The sequence below is a fragment of the Mercenaria mercenaria genome, chromosome 4, assembly GCF_021730395.1.
Source record: "Mercenaria mercenaria strain notata chromosome 4, MADL_Memer_1, whole genome shotgun sequence".
Taxonomy (NCBI): domain Eukaryota; kingdom Metazoa; phylum Mollusca; class Bivalvia; order Venerida; family Veneridae; genus Mercenaria; species Mercenaria mercenaria.
This window is the reverse complement of record NC_069364.1, coordinates 100,545,414-100,570,405: the sequence shown is the minus strand read 5'-3', so window position 1 is coordinate 100,570,405 and position 24,992 is coordinate 100,545,414. Positions and strand designations below refer to the sequence as shown.

Here is a 24,992-nt window from a genome sequence, read left to right as displayed (position 1 = left end):
GGACCGAGAGTCAAAAGGTCAAATGGGGTTAGATTGACTTCGCACAAACAATTACTTTACTACTCCAATCAATAAATATCAATCGCAATCAAATTAAGATAAGAAAATACGTTGGCTTTACCTTTTTCTAAATTTTTTTAAAATCGAAAGTCTGCTCGCGGTGTCAAACTGCCGATTTTTCTTGAACATTTCTCTTAATTTATTTCAATAACAGGTAATGTCATGGTAAACTGAAATATCAGATTATTTCTTTGAATGTTTACATCTCAATTTCATAAGCATAAACATTTATAAAAATCTAACAATATGCGATTGATGGCCATGCTTCATTTGTCGGGAAATGTATTTGAACATGTACCACTAACCGATTATGTTTTCAATGCAAGCTATTAAAACATAAGTTAGGAACAATTTGTTTGTTTGTTTGTTTTGGGTTTAACGCCGTTTTTCAACAGTATTTCAGTCATGTAACTGCGGGCAGTTAACCTAACCAGTATTCCTGGATTCTGAACCAGTACAAACCTGTTCTCCGCAAGTAACTGCCAACTTCCCCACATGATTAATCAGAGGTGGAGAAACAAACATTAGCAGCTAGAAGGAAAGTCCAAACTGCATACATCTGAAGAGACAAAGTTATCCAAACGGGTATACACTTGTTATCCAATCCGTTACATTCATGTTTTAACTACACTTAATGTTTTTGTCCTATTGAATAGTAAAATGTTTTGTACATATCATAGTTGCTGCATACTTATACCAGAGATTATAATCAAGTATATTCACACCAAGTAAGTCAAAATAGTTTGATTTAACTAACAATAAAAACTAAATTTTAGAACATCTGACTCGAAATTGAACAATTTCTATGAGTACATAAGACATACTATTCCGATCGCAATGCGGGTGTGCCTATTACTTGTTTGGACATTACTAGGGTTACTGAATAAATTGGGCATTTTTGAATATTTTCGAAACAAAACCTCATGTTCTAATGTTCATAATATGATCAAATTTCATTTTTAACAACAGATCATTTTAGCCAAAATCTGGAGTCCTTTAAATTTCCAAAACAAAACATGAAAGCATCCCCTTTTATAACGACTTCTTTCCCCAAACATGCATAATATGCTAGCATTTCTCCGCAGAGACTGTTGAAATACACATTGACTCTAGTTAGACCAAGAAATCAGTATGTAATGAAATTGCGCTTGTAGATAAACAACAAACAATAAAACTACCAAAATCTTTTATGATTTTCTTCAAAGTATTGTCCACCAACTTTAATACAAGTTTTCAGGCGTTTAATGTAGTTCTGAAATGACTTTTGATAGTCTTGTTCGGATACACTCTTGAGGACTGATGCACTCAGACCCGACGGCATTCCTGGACTGTAGCGACGAACCAGCAAGAAACTTTTTCCCAAAGTGGGAAAAAGGAAACTGTCCCACGGCGCCAAATCTGGCAAATACGGTGGGTGAGGAAGCACTTTGACCGTTTTCGTTTCCAAAACTTGCGTAACAACGTGGGCCATGTGTGCTGGAGCGTTGTCGTGCAGCAGGCAAACATTACGAAAACCTGTTGCTGGGCGACGTTTATTATAAAACTTTTCAACTTGCTTTATATTAGTGTCCAGTGACCGTTCGACCGTTACGTACCGAAATAGCTGCCACAACACCCTGCCAGCCCATCCGCTTAGCTCAGTAGGAAGAGCGTTGGTCTACGGATCGCGGTGTCGCAAGTTCGATCCCCGGACGGGGCGTATGTTCTCCGTGACGATTTGATAAAAGACATTGTGTCTGAAATCATTCGTCCTCCACCTCTGATAATTCATGTGGAGAAGTTGACAGTTACTTGCGGAGAACAGGTGCGTACTGGTTCAGAATCAAGGAACACTGGTTAGGTTAACTGCCCGCCGTTACATGACTGAAATAATGTTACAAATGACGTAAACCCAAAACAAAAAAAAAACAAACAAAAAACAACACCCTGCGGGAAACAGAAAATAGCATACATAATCTTCTTTGCACTCTGAGTTATCTTTGTAATACAAGGCCTACGAGCATGTTTTGTTGCCCATATTTCATTGTTTACTTTGCGATGGGGCTCAAAGTAATGTGCCCACGTTTCGTCACCAGTACAGATGTCAGCAAATTTCCACAAGTCGTATTTGGGGTACATTTTCAGAAGTTGTTTAGCATTTTGTACAGGCTGGCGTTTTTCTTTGTCGGTCAGCAAATGAGGGACCCAGCAAGCTGAAATCCGTCGTACTTGAAGATTCCTCCTCAGAATTACATGAACTGACCCTGTTGAAATCCCAATCATTCTAGGTATGTCCTCAACTGTATACCGAGCATCATGTTTCACAACATATGTTCCTTTTTGTCACTACTGAACATGGCCGTCCACATTTCTTGGCATCTTCAATTGACTCTAGTCCGCTTTTAATTTTTTTGATCCACCTAGTTATTGTGGAATAGGAAACTTTATTATTATGTCCATAAACAGCACCCAATTCATTAAAAATATCCTTCGGACATAAACCCTGTTTATAGCGCAGTTAAATGTAGCTTCAAATTTGAACACTTTTCAGTGAACGTTTTCCGAACATTTTTAACAGTGTATACGAATAGGACTTTTCTACAAAAAAGATGTATTAAAATGAACGGTATATAAACATGTATGGTATCATTTTAAAGGTTATATAACAAATGTCATTTTATATAAACTTCTCGATATTCACGTGCAGCATAAAGAAGAAAGAGAACCAGTTGCATTACGTACTGAATGCCCCTCGTACAACTTTTAACAACTAATATTTTACCTCTAAGACGATAGTTCGTATGGTAAAGATTATGACAGATATCTATTTCAACAATAGCCGCTCATACTAAATGTTTTGCCAATAACCAGGTTTAAGAGATCTTTATAAATCGATGCAAGTGGAATTGGAATTCGCTGTGTGCTTTGTTGTTTGTTGTTGTTTTTTTTTCTTTTTTTGTTGTTGTTTTTTTTGTTGTTTTTTTTTTTGTTTTTTTTTTGGGGGGGGGGGGGGTTTAAGGTACATTATGGGAGTAATGATAGCAATTGTGTATCTACGTCGCTAATAAAAATACCTAACGTCCGGCGGGAAGTGAAGTATAGAACAATAACAGAATATTATAAGCGTCAGAGCAAACTAAATTTGCAAAATAAGACCTAACCACTTTTTCGACTGTGAAAACAAATTCATGAACGGTTGGGCATGGAGAAGGCCGGGTAGATCGAATAATAATGAATCAATTTCTAGAAGAGTGTATGTAACATGTTAACTTTTGTTTAGAGAATTTGAAGAAAAAAAATGGTTGAGCCATTGACAAAGACGGAGGCGAATGTTTTGAAGAGGAAGAGCCCATGTTTATATGATCAATGTATAGTACATAAGCTTAAGTATCCCTTACATCTGAATGTTGTACTTTCAAAACTGTAATGATTCCATGCAATAACTTGGATGACTGTTGTGAATGGCTTCAAATTTTTAATTACAATTTTATAAATAGATCTATTTTGCTTTATTTTTGCGTACGTCAGTTTTTTTAATATTACCAAGGTACCTTTAAAGCCAGCAAGGTATGCATGTAACATGTATAATGACAATTATCTTACTAAGTTTAAAGTTAACAAAGTAAAAGTTAAAGCGCCATTTTAATAAATACGTCATTACTATATAATGCATGACTATAAACGCAAAATAAACAATAAATACCGCGATTTAAGAAAATCATTCAGGCATTTATCATGTGTAAAAGGTTTTTCGACAGTTTAAATTATAGTTACGGTATATTTTATTTTCATATTTAGGAAATACTACAGAATGCAGGGCAGACGTTCTACACAATGAACCTAAGCCAATTCCAGGGGAACAGGTTCCCTGGATCCTTCAACATTTTTAGCCTCCTTAGCTCGGTCCGTTTTATTGACACTGAGAAGGTAAGAGGCGATAGAACAACCCAATATTTAATATTTATTTGGGTTCATACAGTTTTGCATTTTCAAAGTCTGTTAAAACATAATTTTATTATATGTTTTAAAAGATTAACAACTTTTTATCTGTTTCTAAAATGAAACACATGTTTTATCATACGAAATACACTAACGTAACTAATATATGTAAGAGAAAACAAAATCGGGGTCATATGTATTTTTGAGAATGGCGGTCTACATTAGAATTTTTAAAAACAGTTAAGAAACAAATCAATTGATCCATCACATAGTTATAGAATTTTAATAATGACAGGATAATTGTCAAAATTCTTTTTCAAAAAGGCATTGTTGAATTAGATATAAGAACGAGGAAGTCGGTGACGCATGAATGGATTTGAAATTTAGTACGATCTGATACGATCTGATTTAACACACACAGTGTGGTAAGACAACATAAAACAATGGAAAGTTTAATCTATTGATTAAATAAATTAAAATTATTGTTTTTGGTCTAATCAATTCAAGCGGTACGGGTAGCTAGCGGTCTGTCAAGTTTTGCTTTTGTGCAAAATATAAATGCTTAAATGTTGCTTTTGCTGTGTGAATGTCTTTGTAATTATATTTTGTAAGGAGGCAAGGAAAGTAAGGTATATATATATTTTTTTTATTTGGTTAAAAGTATCATTATCTTATTATGAATATCCATTTTGTAAACTATTTGATTAGAAGTTATAGGTTTAAGAATCGCTTGTAGTTTTATATTTAAGTTTTATACTAAATTAGCATTACATTCTTTTCGAGTTGTTACATTTATCCAAAACTGAGAATTTTTTTTCTAAAGGACATGAGTTGGAAATTTCATACAATTTTAGGGTTGGAGATGAGGATATAATTGATACGGTTATGAAGAAAACAACTGGGTTTGATATTGAAGTAGAAAATTTTCACCAAACTTTTAATCTAAATGCTTATATTTCCCCACTATTTGAAATTATATGAAATTATTTAACAAACTATTTTTCCATTAAAGTCCTTATCAATAAAATATCTGGATACCTTCCTTTGGAACCAAATAAAATGATAGCAGTCTCTATGTAATAGAGTCTCATTATGAGAGGTAATAGAGAGTTTGAGATTTCAACCTTCGCCTTCCCCTTCAACGTCTCTTGCGAAGTTAACGTATGAAGTTGAAGTTCGATTAAAATTCCTTGAGATTTCAAACTTTAGAATGAACCTTACTTCATTTAATCTTTTCAATTTATCCGTAATTAGATCGGTTTATTTTTCGTGCATTATAAAAATGATAATCATATCAACGTATTTATTGTTGATGGTGTTCTTGAAAGATGAAGCAGTTAATATTTTTCAAACAAAAACATGAAACACGAACTATTACAAATGCATTTGTCGAAATACTTTGAAATTAAGTTAAATCTATGCGATAAAGCAAGCACAAAAGGCATGACCATAAAATATAAAGGACAGATTCATCCGTCATGCTGTGGACTAGTATTTCATAGTTTTTCTTAAAGGTTTTGTCACTTTGAATTGGTACTTTGTACATCGAATTCCTTAAAAGACGCGTTTTACTTGTAGACACTCATAAACAATGTACCTGATGAAAATTTAACCTTTTAAAAGATATGTTGATAACATGAGCCAATATACACAAGTTATGAATACATTTAACAAGCGAATTGAAACAAATGTAAGATACTCTCGTGATATCATACGTTTTGGCATCATGACACTCTGCATGACTTTATATAATGCCAAACTCTCAGACAGCACAATATAATCGTGCCAAATCACCATGTGTCTAGCGAAACAGTCAAGAAATGCTAGATGGAGACGGAAATTGACGCACAAAATAACATGTGGGCATATACATGTATTTGTTTGAATATACTATTTTATAAGTAAAGCATGTGCAGATCCAGGAATTTCGGTTAGGGGGACACCAACTTTAAAGAGGGGGTCACCCATTTCAGGGGGAGGGGGGTCACGCCGAGTTTCAAGACCGATTTTCTTTGTAAAATGTAAGAATCAAAGGGGGGATTGACCCACAATGCCCCTCTGCCAGGCTCTGGCTCCGTGCATGTAAAGAATGGAGTTATCCCATCCGGCTAACAGGAAACTTCTCGCATCATGATATCATAGATCTGAAATTGTCTGATACTTCCGAGGAATTTTCCGTCTTACTAGTATCATTTTATGTTTATAATTAAAACGCACCTGTCGTATAAAGTGTCAGACAGAAACGGATTGTTTTTATCTGGAAGTGAAAATAAAATGTTCCACCAAACGATAATCGCGCGTAATAATTTATTTTTCAAGTAAAATGACTGTCCTGCCATGTGCCTCCATCCAGATTTCAGTCTTTGATGCCGAGTATGTAGACATAGTAAATGAAAAAAGACTGAAGTTTTGACTTTCGTGATATCACATCCTCGGACGTTCAAAACTTCACAATTATGCCGTAGAAGTTAAAGTTTGAACAAAATCTCAATGCTTCTCAAAATCAATTGATAACTTCATACTTCCAGATTCAGTTCAATGTATTTAGTTACAATTATTAGCCATACAAAACTTCATTATTCTTATACTTATTGATAGTGTTTCGCATCAAATTTAGTCTAATTATACAGATGGATAATCGAATAACTTAATAAGCACAAATCCTGAAACAAATCTTTTTATTTCACATAGTAATAAAGAGAAGTCTTAGGCTTACTTGATATTACATGGAAAACTTTAGTAGCAACGTCTGATATAAATAAAATACACGCATATCGGTGACGTGTTACCCAAAATATATATGAGAGACGTTGAAGGGGAAGGTTGAAATCTCAAACTCTCTACTGAGACGTGCAACACTAGCACCTCTGATATACAAATTTATTGAATTGATTCCAAATGAACTGAAAATAAAGTAACAATCTCATATTTGATTATTTTTATTTGGGAATGTTCCTGGTTTTAATCACTGTTACAAATTTAAACAGCCACACATAGCAATACATCATGACTGACATAAGTAACAAAACTGATACCTCACGGAGCGGGACTGAAGCCGAGAATGATGTTGCAATTGACAAAGATGTTAAAAAGACGTCCGAGACAGAAGATGCAGAAGAAAGTAAAGAGTCAGATGAAGGAAGTGCTGACTTATCTGATAAAAAAACACCAGAGAAGAAATTTCAAAGTGAAGGTCCTAAAGTTGATTCAATGAAGGTAAGTACAGTCTTTTCATCTGGTTGATTTTTAAAGTTATCAAATAATAGTTATGTTATAGGAATCAAAATGATGTTGTATCTCGTAGTTAACATTGTCTTAACAGTTATGCAAAGCCTTTTCACTACATTTACTTGACTTTCTGATATATTTGTCGCATGAATGCATTGTGAATATGTCATCTTAAGCTACTAAGGAAAAGCGGTTTCGTAGTCTCAACTAAATAAGCTAAGATAGATTAACATTATGTACACAGATCTAACGACAATGAAAATGTCCTCTCATACGAATGAATCGTGTAAAAGTGTACCGAACGAGATGCAAATGTAGATTAGAAATGTTATATGACGAGATGGTCTCCGCTTTTATTGTCATATCATAATGTATAACGCATTTATCCTAATAGAACTAGACATATAAATTTGCATATGATCGCACGAAGATCTTGCATGTTTACAATAAACATTTTATGAAATATCAACTTTTAAAGATGGAAATACTATTTTTATGATGGATGCTAAGCCTTCCATTAATAGGATTCCTCTCAGTAAATTACAACTTAACACGTTATGTGATTTTATCTGTATGCTATTGAGAAAGATCAAAGTAAAATAAGAAATTAAAAGCACTGGCAGTCAATATTGTGTGGTCTTCAATTAAATGTTCTTATACGAACTTAATGAGAAAGCTGTTCCAGAGACACTGTATCTTAAAGGCTTGTAAACATGCTGGTTAAACGGTCTCAGTTAGTTCTTTAGAACAATTTCCTTAGATTTTGTTGCATGTTGTTATTATAGGAGCGAGTGGTCGTTTACAGATGTTTAGTAATAGACATGAAGTTATTTCATCTTTCTTTTTCTAATTTTGAAAAAAAAATGGCATAAATGAATAGATACTGTCAAATTATCTCAGAATATACAGCAAATGTTCGAGATGAAAATGTAACACTTGTCCGTAATAGTCTCTTTTCAAGCACATGTTCTCATGTTTATAAATGCTTTAAAAGTGTCATGTTATAGTTCTACCTGATATTTCCTGATAAGTGCAAATCCGTGTTCAAAAGTATTATCTGTGTTTAGATGTATCTTTTATCAATGCAATTCCGTATTTGAAATATTCAGTTACATTACACGTGTTTGTTTTATAATATCCTATTCCAGAACAAGTCCATATTTTAAAGTATCCTGCTAAGTTACTGTCTATTTTCAAAGTACCATGTAACATTATAAGTCCATTTTTTGTGTAAGAGTAAAAGTCCATGTTTCAATGTATTCACCCATGTTATAATGTGTCCTGTTAAAATGCCAGTCCGTTTTTAACATTCAAAAGCGTAGCACCTGTCCTTAATTAAGGAAATAAACAGGCACGTGTCCAGGTGGGGGGCCAGGGGGCCCGGGCCCCCCAGCTGGCTGGCTAGTTACGATTTTTATTACTATGGGCCCCTCAATTAACAAATTTATACACCAGCACAACTGGCTTGATTTGACAGCAAAGATTAAAATTAAAGATTGATTTTGTAACAGCATTACACATATCTAATACCGATTTCAATTCTTTTTCATTTTTCTGTATGAAATATCTCAAGAAATAATTTCTTTAATTTGATAAATTTCTTTGGCACTGGATTTAGGGCTTTGACAAAAACGAATATTTTTTTGGACAAGAAGTCTTTGATAATTTACTTAAATTACAATTATAAGTATATTGTGCGAGAATACCATTTTTATATTTATTAAAATTCATGGATATTTGCAACAATGAACTCAACAAAAACAAGTGATTTTAAAATATATCTCATACATTGACACCAAAACACCTGTAAATGAATAGCTGTATATCATGATATTATGTTTTCCAGAGATGGTTTACCGAAATCTCACACTACATGTTTGATGAGGTTTTGAAAATTGTCAGTAGATCTAGATGAATCTTCTATATGAAAGACAATGATAAAAAGCATTATTAATTGTTTAAAGCCCGAAAAATTATCTTTTTTTTCTTAAGAAAAGGTAAGTATGTTAAGTCTTGAACATGTCTACGATAATATGCAAGAATTAATGCCCGTTGCCGAGGAAATATAAATGCTTTCTGCTGTGGTCCTCCATTGACTTACAAGGGTGATCTAATACCGCCATTGTCATTTGCAGTTGTTGGAAGCTACAAAGGCAAAGAATTTCGACCTTGTGTCTGCTATATTACAGGAAAGTCCTAAACTGCTCATTGATACAACAGACGAAGTAAGTAAATTTCATGTCATGATTTTGATTAGTATATGCTATTTCTAATTGAATTGTTTATTTATCGGTCTGCAAGACCATGAGATTTTAATAACTGACGTGATCCTAAGAACTATGTTATCATATTCAAATTGTGAGCTTTTATTGGTGGATGAATACCACTAACCGTCTCTCACGACAGTTTCCTTGTTTCCGAGTACCCTGAAACAACCAGCAATCTTTCTTAAGTGGCTTCCTTAAATTGAAAAGTTCCATAATTATCAGCATCTAAACCTATGATGTTGTCAACGACAACGATAAGTTTAGATAGTTCCGCTTTGGAACTTAAGAGATAGCATATAATATGTCAGTGGCAACATTCAGCTTTGGTTTGGAAAATGGAATCGTATCAAAAACACGTTATATCGTATCTTTAACTGGAAAATTCCAATGAATTGCTTGCACACACAGACATCTCAGCGGAGCACATTGGTTAACTGCATTACCATTAAGTTGTTGCGCTGTGTCGACGTGTGTCAAGTGTAAACTGTTTTCTAAGATCAATTCTAAAAATGTGTACAATTACAACTCAGTAAGATATCTTTCCCTACTGACGTTTTGCCGGCGTACGTCTGTCTCTGAACAACTTCAAACAAAACTCAGTTTAACATTGCCGCAATATCTGTCACTGGCTAAATCCAATATCGCAAGGTTACAACGGCAAGCGTGTGCGCCAATCAAAACTGAGTAGGGTGTTCTTATTATGCTGAGTAATAAAATCTGTAAGAAGATCCTTTGATAGCAAAGAATGCAAGCAAGAAGAATAATAGCAGACTTTTATAACTGGTAAACGAGTGCGCATGTCCAAGTCGGATTTAGTTTACTATTACACTAATGCGTGGCACACTAATTAAACCGGCGGCACGATTCTTTAAGTCTTTTATTCCACAAATTGTATTCAGAAAAAAGAAGTCACGAATAACGTGAATTTTAAAGCAAATGCGACGGGAAGATACCAGACAAAAGTATTAATGAACTGAAATAAAAACAAATTAAGCGGAAAACAAACAACATTTTGATAAAGGTCTAGCTGAGCGTTTGCCACATGACTATTGATGTTATGTCGAGTTAGCTTCAAAAGTAAACAACTACAAACTGGCAATGGGGAAACGTCTTCTCAATGGGCAGTATTGTCCTTTAGAAATGATAAACGGTGCTCTTTTTATCATTTAGGTGGGAAAGACAACATTACATTACTTATGTAACCTAGGAAACACCTCGGAGATTACACTTTGTCTACAACGGAAACCAGACGTCAATAAAGCGGATAAAGTAAGCTAAACATGTGTTCTTTAAGCTGGAAAAATCTTATCTAAGAGACAAATCCTCAAAATGTTTTATCCGAAAACATGTTTGTCAAGATGTTTAGTAATGTATGAGCATTTGTCGCACTTCATGTCACATATATAAATTAATAGAAGATGATATAAGTATAAAGCTATGTTCAGCTTATCAAAAGTCTTAACACTAAGTTTAAGTATGAACACATCTGCAGATGTCTCTACATTATTTTTTGTACTTGTTGCGTGGGTAAATGTTGAGTTCTGCTCAACACGGGGCTAGAGAGCGTGAACGGTAGCATGCATTTCCACTACCGTCCATGAACAGGCTCAATCAAACCGAGCCTGCAACATTTTCGTTTTTGTCGTGTTGGGCGACTTGTGAAGTTTCCACTTATTCTATTTTATATAGCTGCTCAGGACCAGCAATAATTGAAAATACCCATTATTTTCATAAATTTTCTGATAAAGTATAGTAGATAAAAAGTAAAAATTGTCGCAAAAATGTATACGTAATAAAAAAATACGCGACGCCTTCAAGCTGGAAACATTTCAGACCTGTACGAAAATGTTCTTATCTTTCTATAAAAAATCCCTATAACAATACTTCTATAAAAAAGAATCTGCATAAACACTATCTAACAGGAACATATTCATGACGTTAGTAGTAAAGTAATTGTTTGTGCGAAAACAGTATAACCTCATTTGACCTTTTGACCCTTAGTCAGGACTGGTCAATGCCGGACAATTTAAAATCCACAGGTTTTAAACCCAGTTAAAACCAACTAAGAAGTTTTAAATACATATGATATAGATGAGTTTACAAAATGAAATATATTGTTTGAAAGAAAGAAGATTTACTGATAATATAAACCCCCATTATGTTATAACAAAAAATGGGAGAAAAATGATAAAAGCTACCTGTTCGTCTTGTGGGAAAATGAAAGCAAAATTTGTTAAAAGTACTATCAAAGCAGGTAATTTAGATATTCATAAAGCAATGTTACCTTTATTACCTAAAAAAGGTTTAACACTTCCAGGATATAACTATTGTGGACCAGGAAATCCTTTAGATAACGGACCTCCTGTCAACGAACTAGATGCAGTATGTATGAATCATGACTTTTGCTACGACTCAGGACTAAGTAAAAGTGAATGTGATAAACAAATGCTTTCCAATTTAAAGAACACTAAGTCAAAAACATTTGGAGAAAAGATTGCAAAACATTTAGTTGTAAAACCAGCTATCAAAACGAAATACAAACTTGGTCTCGGACAGGAACAACAGTTCCCTATGGGTTTAACACCCAGACAAAAATCAAAAAACGGGAAAAGGGGGTAGAGCAAACTTTTACTACCCCCGAAATAAATTGGAGTGATGAATTAGCAGAAGAATTACACAAACCAATTAAAAGGAAATTTAGGAAACGAAGAGTGATAGTTAATGATATTGATGATACTTGGTCAGCTGATTTAGTTGACATGCAAGCTTTTTCAAAATATAATAAAGGAGTAAAGTACTTGTTAACCGTTATTGATATATTTAGTAAATATGCTTGGGTTATTCCATTAAAGAATAAAACCGGAGAATCTGTTACAGAAGCATTTGAAAAAATAATTTTAAAAGTGCGATTACCAATAAATTTATGGGTGGATGAAGGAAAAGAATTTTATAATAAAAAGTTTGAATCATTTTTGAATAAAAATAAGATTAATATGTATCATACATTTAATGAAGGCAAAGCTGTAGTAATTGAAAGATTCAATAAAACTTTAAAAAGAATAATGTGGAAATATTTTACAACAAATAATACTTATACTTATTTAGATAATTTGCAGGATATGGTTGATAAATATAACAAAACAAAACATTCTAGTATAAAAATGACACCAACCGAAGCCAGTAAAAACTTAAATAAAGGTACTGTTTACTTTAATTTATATGGTGATTTAAAGATACCAAAGAGCAAAGCAAAATTTAAAATTGGTGATCGAGTTCGCTTAAGCAAACTTAAAAGACATTTCGAAAAAGGATATACACCAAACTGGACAGAGGAAATATTTATAATTTATAAAATTAATAATACAAATCCCAGAACATACACTATTAAAGATTTAAATGATGAAATAATTCAAGGTTCATTTTACGGACAAGAACTTTTACCTACTACACAAGAAGTTTTTAGAATTGAAAAAGTTATTAGACGAGACTATAAGAAAAAACAAGCTTTAGTAAAATGGAAGGGTTATAGCGAAAAATTTAATAGTTGGGTTCCATTTAGCGATCTTGAACAAATTTAATTTAGAAAATAAAAAGTGTAATTATATAAATGAGTAATAAAAATCTAATTTCTAATAATAATGGAATAGAAACAATAGATCAATTAATTATTCACTTAACTAAACTAGCTGCTGCTTACAGAAAAAGTTATAAATTTTGTGGGAGAGTAAGTACTGGGTTATATATTACAGCAGGTGTCTTTGGTTGTTCAGCTGCATTAGCACTTGTTCCAGCTATTCCTGTATTTGTAGCAGTTGCTGGTGCTGTTCCATCAGTAATTACCATATTTACTAACAGACTAAAACTTGACGACAAGAAATTTATTTTAAAAACACATCATCACAAAATAAAACAACTTATAACAAAAGCACAGATTGGAAAAGTAAATAAAGAAGATCCAAATAAAGTTATTCAGGATATTTTTACAATACTATTAGAAATGCAGAAAGAAAAAAATTATTCAACACCTCTTGAAATGCATATGAAGGAATTTAAACTTAACGGATATAAAAGTAAAAAAGAAGAAGAGCTGTATTAACTTTAACTTTAATTAAAGATTTTTTCTATAAGTATTTTATATAAATGAGAAAAATTATATCAGTTGAAGGTAATATTGCATCAGGAAAAAGTACGTTTTTAGATATTATTAAAGAATATAATCCTAATTTTAATATAATTCCAGAACCAATTCACGAATGGCAAAATGTTATGGACTCTGATTATAATTCATATAACCTTTTTGAACTTTCTGCTCAAGAACCTTCCAAATATTTATTTCCTTTTCAGCTAACAACTTTAAATAATCATATAAAAATGTTATCTTCTGCTAAACAGTTTGATGGTGTTTCTGTTCTTGAACGTTGTTATTTAACTAACAGTAACGTTTTTACAAACAACATCACGACAACGGTGTTATAAATGACCCGAGTGGGCAGTATACAATCTTTTCTTAATGATCATATTATAAAACCATACGGAAAAAACCCAATTGATGGATTTGTTTATGTTAAAACCAAAAATATGTTTTAAAAGACTTCAAAAAAGAAACAGAACGGAAGAAAACAAAGTTGGTTTAGATTATTTAGAAAAACTACACAAATTACACGAAGAATGGTTAAACAGAATGTCTCAAGAAGGTATTAAAATTTTAACAGTTGATAACAATTTAGAAAAAATGACTTTAAAATCTTATTCAAAAGATATAGATAATATAAACAAATTTCTCAAATCAATATAATTTCATTAGGTGCGTTTTTAAAGATTTTTTTCTATAAGTATTATATATAAGATGGTTAATAGAAAGGTAGATAGAATGATTATGCCAAAATTATCTAGCACTTTAGGAGAAATAATGAATCCAGAAAAAATTCATATAAGAAAGTTCTTAAAAGAAGAAATGTTATTAAATCAAAACTTGATCAAATAGTTAGCGATGAATAAAAATCATGTCATTGATAAATTACAAAATGTTATAGACCCTTATCTTTAAAAAATAATTTATTTGAATGGAACTGCGGTTGTCTATTAACTGAAGAAGAAAATGCTGAAAGATTATGTGATTGTCCCAGACCAAATAATATTCGAACAATCCTAAAAAAGTTATTGTAACCGACTGTGATACTAATGAAGAAAAACATATAAAAGCAATTATGCAGCGTCTAAAAACCTTGGTATTAATTCTGGGTTAATAACAATGTGCTGCAAAGGAGAAAAACCGAGTAAAATGTGGAATATCAAAAACTAATGGAAAAGATATAAGTTTAAAATATTTTAATTCTTCTTAAAGATAATTCAAAACTTTATTTATTTATTTATTTTTTTAAATTATTTTTTTTTTAATTATTTTTTTAATCCTTTTTGCTTAACGAATTTTATTTCTAAATAATAATTATAGATGGAAATCGAGGATCTACAAAACAATATTATAAGAAATTTGAATTAAAATTACATATAGACAGATAAAAAAAATCAATTATATTTAACTATAAACGACTCTTATGAAATACTTAAATCTGAACTTAAAACTTTAAAAGGTATAAAATTAAACGTTTGTTTAAAAATACTTTGCAAAAATGGATAAAATGATACAATATATAAATCAGCTTATTTTCAATCAAAGGCTTTAGAAAATTATTAACACAAATGAATAAAAAAAAACTTTACATCAAGCTTTTGATGAAATAATAAAATAGAATTGGTAATTGGATTTCTGAAGGAAGTGGCTGGAGAATAGAGTCAGTTGATGCTCATTATATAAATAGATATAATTTAGGTCCATTGGTGCTTCAAGTTATTTAGAATTACCAATAAACTACAAAATTCAATGAAAGGATTAATAAATGTAAAGAACGATGATAATGAATGTTTTAGATGGTGTCATTTAGCTTATAAATTTCCTGTTAAAGAAAACCCTCATAGAGTTTCAAAATATAAAAAACATATAAACGATCTTGATTATACTGGAATTAAATTTCCTGTTAAAATAAATCAAATACCTAAAATTGAAGTTTTAAATGAAATATCATTTAATATATTTGGTTATGAATGAACCTACGGGAATTTATCCATTGTACATATCAAATATCAATACGAAGACACTGTGACATGTTGCTAATTATATAATGATAAAATACTGATGATGACTGTAAGAGGGTTTAAAACCACTGTAGTCCAACATTATGTTTGGATAAAAGACTTTAATAGATTAATGATAAACAAACAAAAAATTACAAAAAGAAACATTTTTAAGAGTTGCTTACAACATTTTATCAAGAAAGAATATATAAATGAACACATACAAATTGTTTAGCTATTAATGGTACCCAAGGCGTAAAAATGCCAAAAGAGGGAAGTAAAGTACAATTTAAAAATTACCATAAAGGTTTAGCAGTACCTTTTGTAATTTATGCTGATTTTGAATCAATAACTAAAAAAGTTTTAACTGCTTACCATCAACTTGAATCTTCATTTACTGAACCATATCAAAATCATTATAGATTGTGGTTACGGCTATTAAGTTGTTTGTTGCTATGACGATAAATATACTAAACCAACCCGATTTATAGAGGTCCTAATGCAGTTTATAAGTTTATTGAAAAAAAATGCTTGAGGAAGAGGAATATTGTAAAAAATATTTAAAGAACATTTTAACAAAGAAACTAAGAATGTCTAAAAAGATGAAAGTGAATTTAAAAAACAAAAGTTTGTCAATCTGTGAAAAAGAATATAAGGAAAAGGAAAATCCTGTCGGATCATTGTCATATAACAGGAAAATTCAGAGGAAGTGCTCACTCAGAATGTAATATTAATTTTAGACTAACACACAAAATTCCTGTTATTTTTCACAATTTAAGAGGTTATGACGGTCATTTTATTTATGCAACAAATAGGGAAATTCAAAAAGAAATTAATGTTATTCCTAACAATAGGAAAGAATATGGCATTTATGATTTCTGACTTGGTCTTTATTGATTCATTCCAATTTTGTCTCAATCATTGGATAACCTAGTAAAAAAATATTCCAGAATTTAAATACTTATCTCAAGAATTTGATTGTGAAAGCATTAATTTATTAAAAACAAAAGGTGTTTATCCATATGATTCCATGGATTCATTTAAAAATTCAAAGAAACAAAATTACCTTCTAAAGAAGATTTTTATTCAATTTTAAATGAAACACACATATCTGACAACGAATATGAACATGCTAAAACCGTTGGAATAAAATTTAAAATTAAAACAATGGGAGAATATCACGTTTCTATATTTAAAAACTGACGTATTACTTTTAGCTGATGTATTCGAAAATTTTAGAAAATTATGTTAAAGAGTACTACAAATTAGATCCTTGTCATTATTTCAGTAGCCCTGGTTTAGCTTGGGATGCAATGTTAAAAATGACTGGAATTAAGGTAGATTTAATAACTGATATTGATATGTATCTTTTTATTGAAAAGGGACTGAGAGGAGGAATAAGTTATATTTCAAACAGATACAGTAAAGCAAACAATAAATATATGAAAGATTATGATCCTAAACTTGACAGCAAATACATTATGTACCTCGACGCCAATAACGTTTACGGTTGGGCTATGTGTCAACCTTTACCCTCTGGAAACTTTAAATTTATATCCGAAAAACAATTCAAGAAATTAATTGCAAAAGGTAAAACTAACTTTATAGTTGAATGTGATCTTGAATATCCAAAAGAATTACATAAAACCCACAACGATTATCCTTTAGCCCCTGAAAAAATTAAAATACCAGACGAATGGCTTTCCAGTTATAGTTAAAATATTAAAACAAAGTTTGAAATAGGAAAAAGTAATGTAAAAAAATTAGTTCCAACTTTAATGAAAAAACAAAATTATGTAGTTCATTATAAAAATCTTGAACTATATACACAATTAGGGTTAAAAGTAACAAAAATACACAAAATATTAACTTTTGACGAAAGTCCTTGGTTAAAAAAGTATATTGATTTTAATACTCAAAAAAGATCTAAAGCAAAAAATTCGTTTGAAAAAGACTTTTTTAAGTTAATGAACAACTCTGTATTCGGTAAGACGATGGAGAATTTTCGCAAGAGGATTAATATTAAATTAACTCATGATGAAAACCTTTTATCAAAATATATAGCCAAACCTTCATTTGTTAGTTCAACGATGTTTAACAAGAATTTGCTTGGTATTCATAGAATAAAACAAAGTTTGTTATTAAACAGACCTTGTTATGTTGGAATGTGCATTTTAGATTTATCTAAATATTTAATGTATGATTTTCATTATAATTACATTAGGGAAAAGTACGAGGGTAATTGTAAATTATTATTCACTGACACTGATTCATTATGTTATGAAATTAAAACCAAAGATGCATATGAGGATTTTTATAAGGACAAAGATTTATTTGATAATAGTGATTACGATAACAACTCAAAATTTTATTTCGACAATAATAAAAAAGTAATTGGAAAATTTAAAGATGAAGCTGCCGGCATTCCCACTGTTGAATTTGTCGGATTAAGAAGTAAAATGTATTCATATTTATTAGAAAACGAAGTTAATATTAAAAAATGTAAAGGAATTAAAAAACTTGTTGTTAAGAAAACAATAGTTCATAAAAATTACAAAGATACTTTGTTTAATTCAACCCAAACTAATCACACCTTTAAAGTTATTCGTTCTGATAAACACAATCTTTCCAGTTATGTTATAAATAAAACATCTTTATCATGTTATGATGATAAAAGATATATTCTTGATAATGGTATTGATACATTAGCTTATTCTTAAATTAATTCTTAAATTAGCTCTTAAATTACCTCTTAAATTAACTCTTAAATTATAGAACCATAAATTGTTAACTGAATATTTTTAACGTTTAAAGAATTAATATAAATAACATCATTTATTTTAAATTTATTAGCATAATTAATAGAAATAGATTCATTTTTTCTGTTATTTTTTACATCGTAACTTTGAAGAATTACATTTTCTTTATTTTTTAGTTGTAATTTAGCTTCTCCTTTATCTAATTTAATTGCATCAACAAGAATAATTAAAATGCAATTAAAACTAATTCTTACATTATTACCATTTTGAACTAAACCAGGACTAGCATTTACAGTTTTCCATTGAAATAATCCACTATCGGTATCTTGGGTATAACATGTTAAAAACAATGGAGGTTTTCTTATTAATTGTCTTTCTATTTTATTTACTTTTTCATTTATATTATTGAATATTCCCATTATATTAATTATTCCAGTTAAATAAAAGCATAGTTTTAATAAGTTTTAATTAAAACTATTGTTTTAACCTTTTTTATTAAAATAATTTATAATAGTTTGTTTATTTACTCTTTGATTGTTAACTTTTAGTATTTTATACAATAAATCATACAACGGTACTTTATCCTGTAACATTTTAATGAAAAATAAACAATAATAACCACAAAGTGTACTTGTTTTGTCTTGATATTGAACATTGTTGTATTTTACATTTGGTATATACTGAATTACTTCTTTTGGTGGAGGAAGTCCAAATGGATCGAAATACATATTATTTAAGTAACAGACCCAATGTGTTCCAGGACCAATAGAGTCGTCCAAATTTATAATTCCACACTCGTCCTTTACTTTTAATTTTAATAAATTATTTCTACTAAATACACCCCTAAAGTTTTTAATTTTTAATTGTTTTACCCATTGTTCAATTTCAAAGTTAGAAATTGGTTTGTTTATAAATTTTAATTTTTTTTTTACTATAGGAATTCGTCTGTAAGGTCTTTTCTGAGAATCAATCTGTAGTCCCTTACCACTTAACAAAGATGTAATCAAAGGTATCCCTAGACTAGCAGCCAACATACCTAAAAACCCACCGTCTTGTTTCTGTTTTTGTGTTAATTTAATCACTCCAGATCCTACTAGTTGCTTTCTTTGATTAGGTGTAAGATATGACGATATCATATTTCTCTTATCATTAGCTACTGAAATAATACCATTCCCAAGTAACTTACTAACACCAGTACTGGCCAGTCCAGAAAGGGCTCCAATGCCTAGAGGGGCTAATATTTTTGGAGCTATTTTTGCTGCCATTGGAAGAATTGTTTTTCCTAACAAACCAGCCAAAGCTCCTAAAAATCCACCATTTTGACCTTGACTGGACATTTGTTTTTTTGAAATTTTAATCTCTAATCCCTTCTTATTGCAACAGCTTTTTTAATTTGATTAATTTGTGTTTTTGTTAAAAGTAAAGGAAAGTTTCCATGTAATTGTTCATGTTTTAATCTAAAAGTATGTGGAATTTTATTATTATAAGCTTGTGCTAAATTTTTCTTTTGTCCATCTGTAAGGTTAACTTTATATTCAATATAATTTGATACCATTATATATAATTTATATTTATTTTATTTAAACAATAACAAGTTCATTTCCAATAGTATTTATTTCAACTGTTTCCTCATATAATACAATTGCGTAAATACGATATCTTGCAATGGGAAGTGTAGTTAACTTAATTGTTAATGTAATCTGCTTAGGATCTTCTGTAGTTACTTCCTTTTTATATTCCAAGTTAAAATGAACAAATCCATACAAACTTTGAAAATTAAATCTATTTAAGAGACTTCCAGTAGTTTTGTTATTTTGTTTATAATAATAATTAATTACATCATCATATATTCTTGATATACTTGTATATTCTGTTTCTGGATAAAAAACACCATTACCAACTTCAAGACGACAAGAACTCAAAGTACAATTATAATCATCATTTGCTGCATTAAGTTTAAATGTATCTAATAAATGTGGATTATGTATTTGTGCATTACTTTTATCAGGTCGTTGTAAATAAACAAATACATGTTGTGGTTTTGTTACACCAGCCGTTATTCTAAAAGTTGTATTAATCTGTTGTGTGTCACTTGATTGCATCATCATTTCCCGAAGGTATGACCATCTTGCTTTTGTAAATCTTTCAGAAATTAAATTAAGTCCAAATTCATTAAAAACCAAACGTGGAACCCATAGAATTAATTTTGTTACAATTACCCTACCTGAATCAGCAGCATTAGCTCTAAAAATTAATTCATCATCATCTGTCAGCTGAAGTGTTATTTGAATTTGACTTGGAGGTAAAATATTAGTTTCTAAACCCTGAAAAAATGAATAATTATTTAATGGAATTTTAGTATTTACCTCAGCACCACCTTGGATTAATAACTTCCTAGTAGCAAAACCTTCATTATATTCAGCTTGATCATTCCTGCTCTCGGCAACAGTAGAAGTATCTAAAGAGATAAATTCATTTGTTCCAGTTGTTTTTGCATAATCTTCAGATAGTTCAACCAAACTCTTTACATTTACTACCTTATATAAATTATTACAATCATAAACAATTTTTCCATTTTGTTTAACCACTAACTGATCAATTAATGAAGCTGCATTATTAATCAAAGCAATTTGATCTCCATCAGCATAATTATTACCGTTAGCAAGCTTATTTACTTTAAAACTTACTTCAAAATAACCATTAAACCAATCAAAATATGAACTTCTATCATTAATTGTAAAGTGATATCCGTTTTTTTGTTGCTTAACATTATTTCCCAGGACAGATATTAAGGCTGTATCTAATTGAATAGGAGTTAATTCATATCTTTCACAATTTTGTTTTGTTCTCAACATGTATATATTATATATTATTTTATTTTTTTATTAAAGTTAAAACTTTAGTTTTTATTAAAGTTAAAACTTTAGTTTTTATTAAAGTTAAAACTTTAGTTTTTATAAATTAATCTGTTAATACGTTTACGCGTCCCCGATCCTGACAATAATCTATTTAGTCTTATATTAATATCCTCCTCTTTGTCATTATTATTTTTATTATTTTTACTGTTATTCTTTTCTTGTAATTCCTTAGCAATTAAATTACCAACTGCCGGAGCAGGTTTCTTTTTAAATTTTTCAACAATTTTATTTACAGCTAAATTTCCAACTTCTGTTCCAACCTTTTTTGTTCCACTTTCTAGTGCTGCTTTTCCTGCTGTTTCCAAAGCTTTTTTTCCAGCTGTGCTAATTGAAGATGCAACTCCACTTGAAAACAATTTCGTTAAAGTGTCAAAGATACCTGTTCCGTGTATGATTTCTTCTTCGGTCTGAGCATCAACATAAATAAATATTCCTTTATTTTTGTCATAAACTTTTTTGTACATTATATAAAACTAAAATTTATCATTTCATAATAAATTAATTTCTTTTAAAATTAGTGTAAAACTTGTTTCAACCCCATTAAAATTAATTATTCTACCAAATACATCTGTAATATATATTCTAATTGAATTTATAATATATTTATTAATTTCAGAATATCCAACTCTTTGTGGTTCTTTTGTAAATGGATAAGCTCTTGTTAAATCTGCAGTACTTAAAGCATAAATAATATCACTGAAATTACCATCTACAAGTGAATTATCAATAAGATCACAATGAATGTAAATTGTATCCACAGAGTTAGTTATATTTGGTGTTGTAGTTCCCCATTCAGTATTTTCCAATTTTTTTTTTCTTAAATCCAAGCAATGTATGAAAAGTTGACATTCTTAAATCCAACATAAAATTATCATGAATTGAAATCAAAATCTTAAAACTACTTAAATCAAATTCCAAACTTATTGGAGCAATGTCTGATTTATCAAATTCATAATCACCATTACTTATTAATGTTTCCCTAATATAATTATTAATATCTGTGTAACTGTAAGAACCATTTGTAATATGATATCTTTCCCAAACCTTACCAATATTATAACGAATTCTTTTATTATCAAAATTCATCACTAATATTATGCCAAGAGTAGGTCATAGTGTTAATACTATCCAAACCAACAACATAAGTTTTGTTTTTATCTAAAATTAAAGAACGACTAAATCTAATTGTAAAATCACTTGGAGTATGTTTGTTATCATCTTTAACTGTTTCAGAACTTAATACTATTTTTTGTTCCATTTATATATTCAAGAAAAATATTTTTTATATAACATTTCATGTTCTTTTGGTAAGAGTGAATTCATTTTTAATAGTTCATCAATTATTCTAATACCTTCATTTTTTAGTTCTTCATTATTATTTCCAGCATTAATTGAACCACAAATTAACTCCAACTCATTAACCAATTCTTCTGGATTACATGGACAAACGTCATAACCTTGTCCTCTAATTACTTTTTTAAATTTCATAGATCTTTTATTGATAGGTAATCCTGACTTTTCTGTTAATTCTTTAAATATTTTTCTAGAATGAATTGAATGTTTTTTATTATTGTTATATCTTTTATTAATCAAATCAATCAAATCATTATCTACTTCAGTATTAATTACTTCTTTTCCAGTTCTTTGATCCTTAGCAATTAATTTGTTTTGACCATAAAGTTTATTTAAGTTAATAATTAAATTACCATATTGTCCATTTGGTGAAACTTTATATGGATTCAGAACCTTTGGTTCTTTAAGAAAACTTTGTTTTTGATTATGATATCTTATTCCTTTTCCCATATATTTTCCTTGTTTTAGAATATCATTGATTACTTCCCTATATTTTTTATAATTATCCGACTTAGCTATAATTGCTTCCTGTTGCTTTAAATCAAGATCTGTGGGATTTTTCATTCTGGTTATTGCACCAGATTCATTACCCAATTTTTTTATATCCTCTGATACATTTTTTATGATATCCTCTACTTCTTCCCTAGTCATTTTTTCATTAGGATTTTCAGATTCAGTGTGAAAAAAATCAAACACTTCTTGTGGTGTATAATATTGTTTTTCATCTAAAAGATCTAAATCAATTTCTTTATTAAATACCTCCGGATCAAATTCTTTTGGTCTTGCTCCTAATTCTTCTTCTAATTCTTCTGATTCTTCAGTTATTCCCATCTTTTCTCTTCCATAATCTTCTAATCTTTTAAGTTCATCTTGAGGAACCCATCCGACAGATTCATTTTGTATTCCTTTAGTTAATTCAGCAATACCTTGTGTCAGATCTTCTGATATACTTTTTGGAAGTAGCGCTAATTGTTCCTTAATTCCAGGTAATGCTTTTAACTGACTTGATAATTGTTCTTTTTGACTTTCTATTTTTTCAGTAATTGGCTTATAAATTTCAGTATACATGTCCCGATTTGTAGCTTTTTTAATTTTTTCTCTCATTATTTCTTCTCTAAGATCTCTCATCTTTTGCCCGACTAATTTTTTTCTTATTCTTATTTCATTAAGTTTTGATTGCATTTATATAATAATGTAAGATAATGTAAGATAATGTAAAATAATGTAAGATAACGTAAGATAATGTAAGATAATGTATTATTATATATAAATGGAAATTCCAAATTATGATACAAAAAGTGATAAATCCAATAACTTTAAACAACGTTATCCTTTTATGCCGGACTCATGTTTTAGAATGTTAATATGTGGATCTTCTGGATCTGGAAAAACAAATACATTAATGCATATACTCCGAAAACCTCTTATATATTATGATAAATTATACTTATATGCTAAAAACCTAGAACAATCTAAATATCAAGATTTAATTAACCAATTAAGTCAAATTGCAAAAAAAATTAAAGTAGATCCAAATGAAATACTTGAATATTCAGCTGATCCTAACCAAATTGAACCTTGTGAGAATCTTGAATCAGAAAAACAAAAAGTAGTAATATTTGATTTTGTATGTGAAGATAAAAAAGTTCAAAATGAAATAACAAAATATTTTATTCAAGGACGTCACAAAAACTGTTGTGTTATTTATTTAAGCCAGTCTTACTATAAAACACCAAAAGATATCCGAATTAACTGTTCACATTATATTTTATTTGAAAGTCCAGGTAAACGAGAAAATGATATGATTTGTAATGAACAAAATATTAACCCTAAATCTTTTGCTAATGCAACAAATCAAAAATATGATTTCTTATATATTAACAACCAAGGAAGTTTTTTAGAAAAACTTTATGGTAATATATAATAATTATATAATGGGAGTTTTTAATAATATAGAACAAATAAGTGAACCTGACAGTATAAGTAAAGTTAAATTTGATATTGATTTAAGTGATTATGCTACTAAAAAACAATTCAAAAAACTTAAAAAGGAAACGGAATCGTATCTTCACAGAAATAAGGAACTTGATAACACAATGAACAGAGCATTAGATATGGGAGGTAATAACCTTATAAACCTAGGAGATCCAGATAACCCAACGATGCAGTTTCAAGACGATTTATGTTTAAAAAGTTCAAAGTGTAATAGATGACTATAATCTTGAAGACATCAAATCTATAAAACAGACATTAGAAGAAGAAGTAAAGAATATGAAGAATTAACAAAAGATTTTAAAAAGAATTCATTATTAATAGTTGAATTACAAGATAAAATTGAAAAAGAAATGAAAGCTATG

The 24,992-nt window shown here is 29.8% G+C and overlaps 1 protein-coding gene across 2 annotated transcripts in view; it reads left to right on the top strand.

Annotated features, from left to right (window-relative positions):
- The first annotated feature begins 4,459 nt into the window (after positions 1 to 4,459).
- LOC123552514 (uncharacterized) overlaps positions 4,460 to 24,992 on the top strand; it is a 38,385-nt gene continuing 17,852 nt past the window's right edge. The window contains exons 1-4 of one of the 2 annotated variants that reach the window (XM_045342227.2): positions 4,460 to 4,607; positions 6,966 to 7,194; positions 9,342 to 9,431; positions 10,644 to 10,742. In XM_045342227.2, the coding sequence (XP_045198162.2) occupies positions 6,985 to 7,194; positions 9,342 to 9,431; positions 10,644 to 10,742 (399 nt within the window). In that variant the 5' untranslated portion in view covers positions 4,460 to 4,607; positions 6,966 to 6,984. The remainder of the gene's footprint in view (positions 4,608 to 6,965; positions 7,195 to 9,341; positions 9,432 to 10,643; positions 10,743 to 24,992) is intronic. The other variant, XM_045342228.2, reaches the window with a different exon arrangement.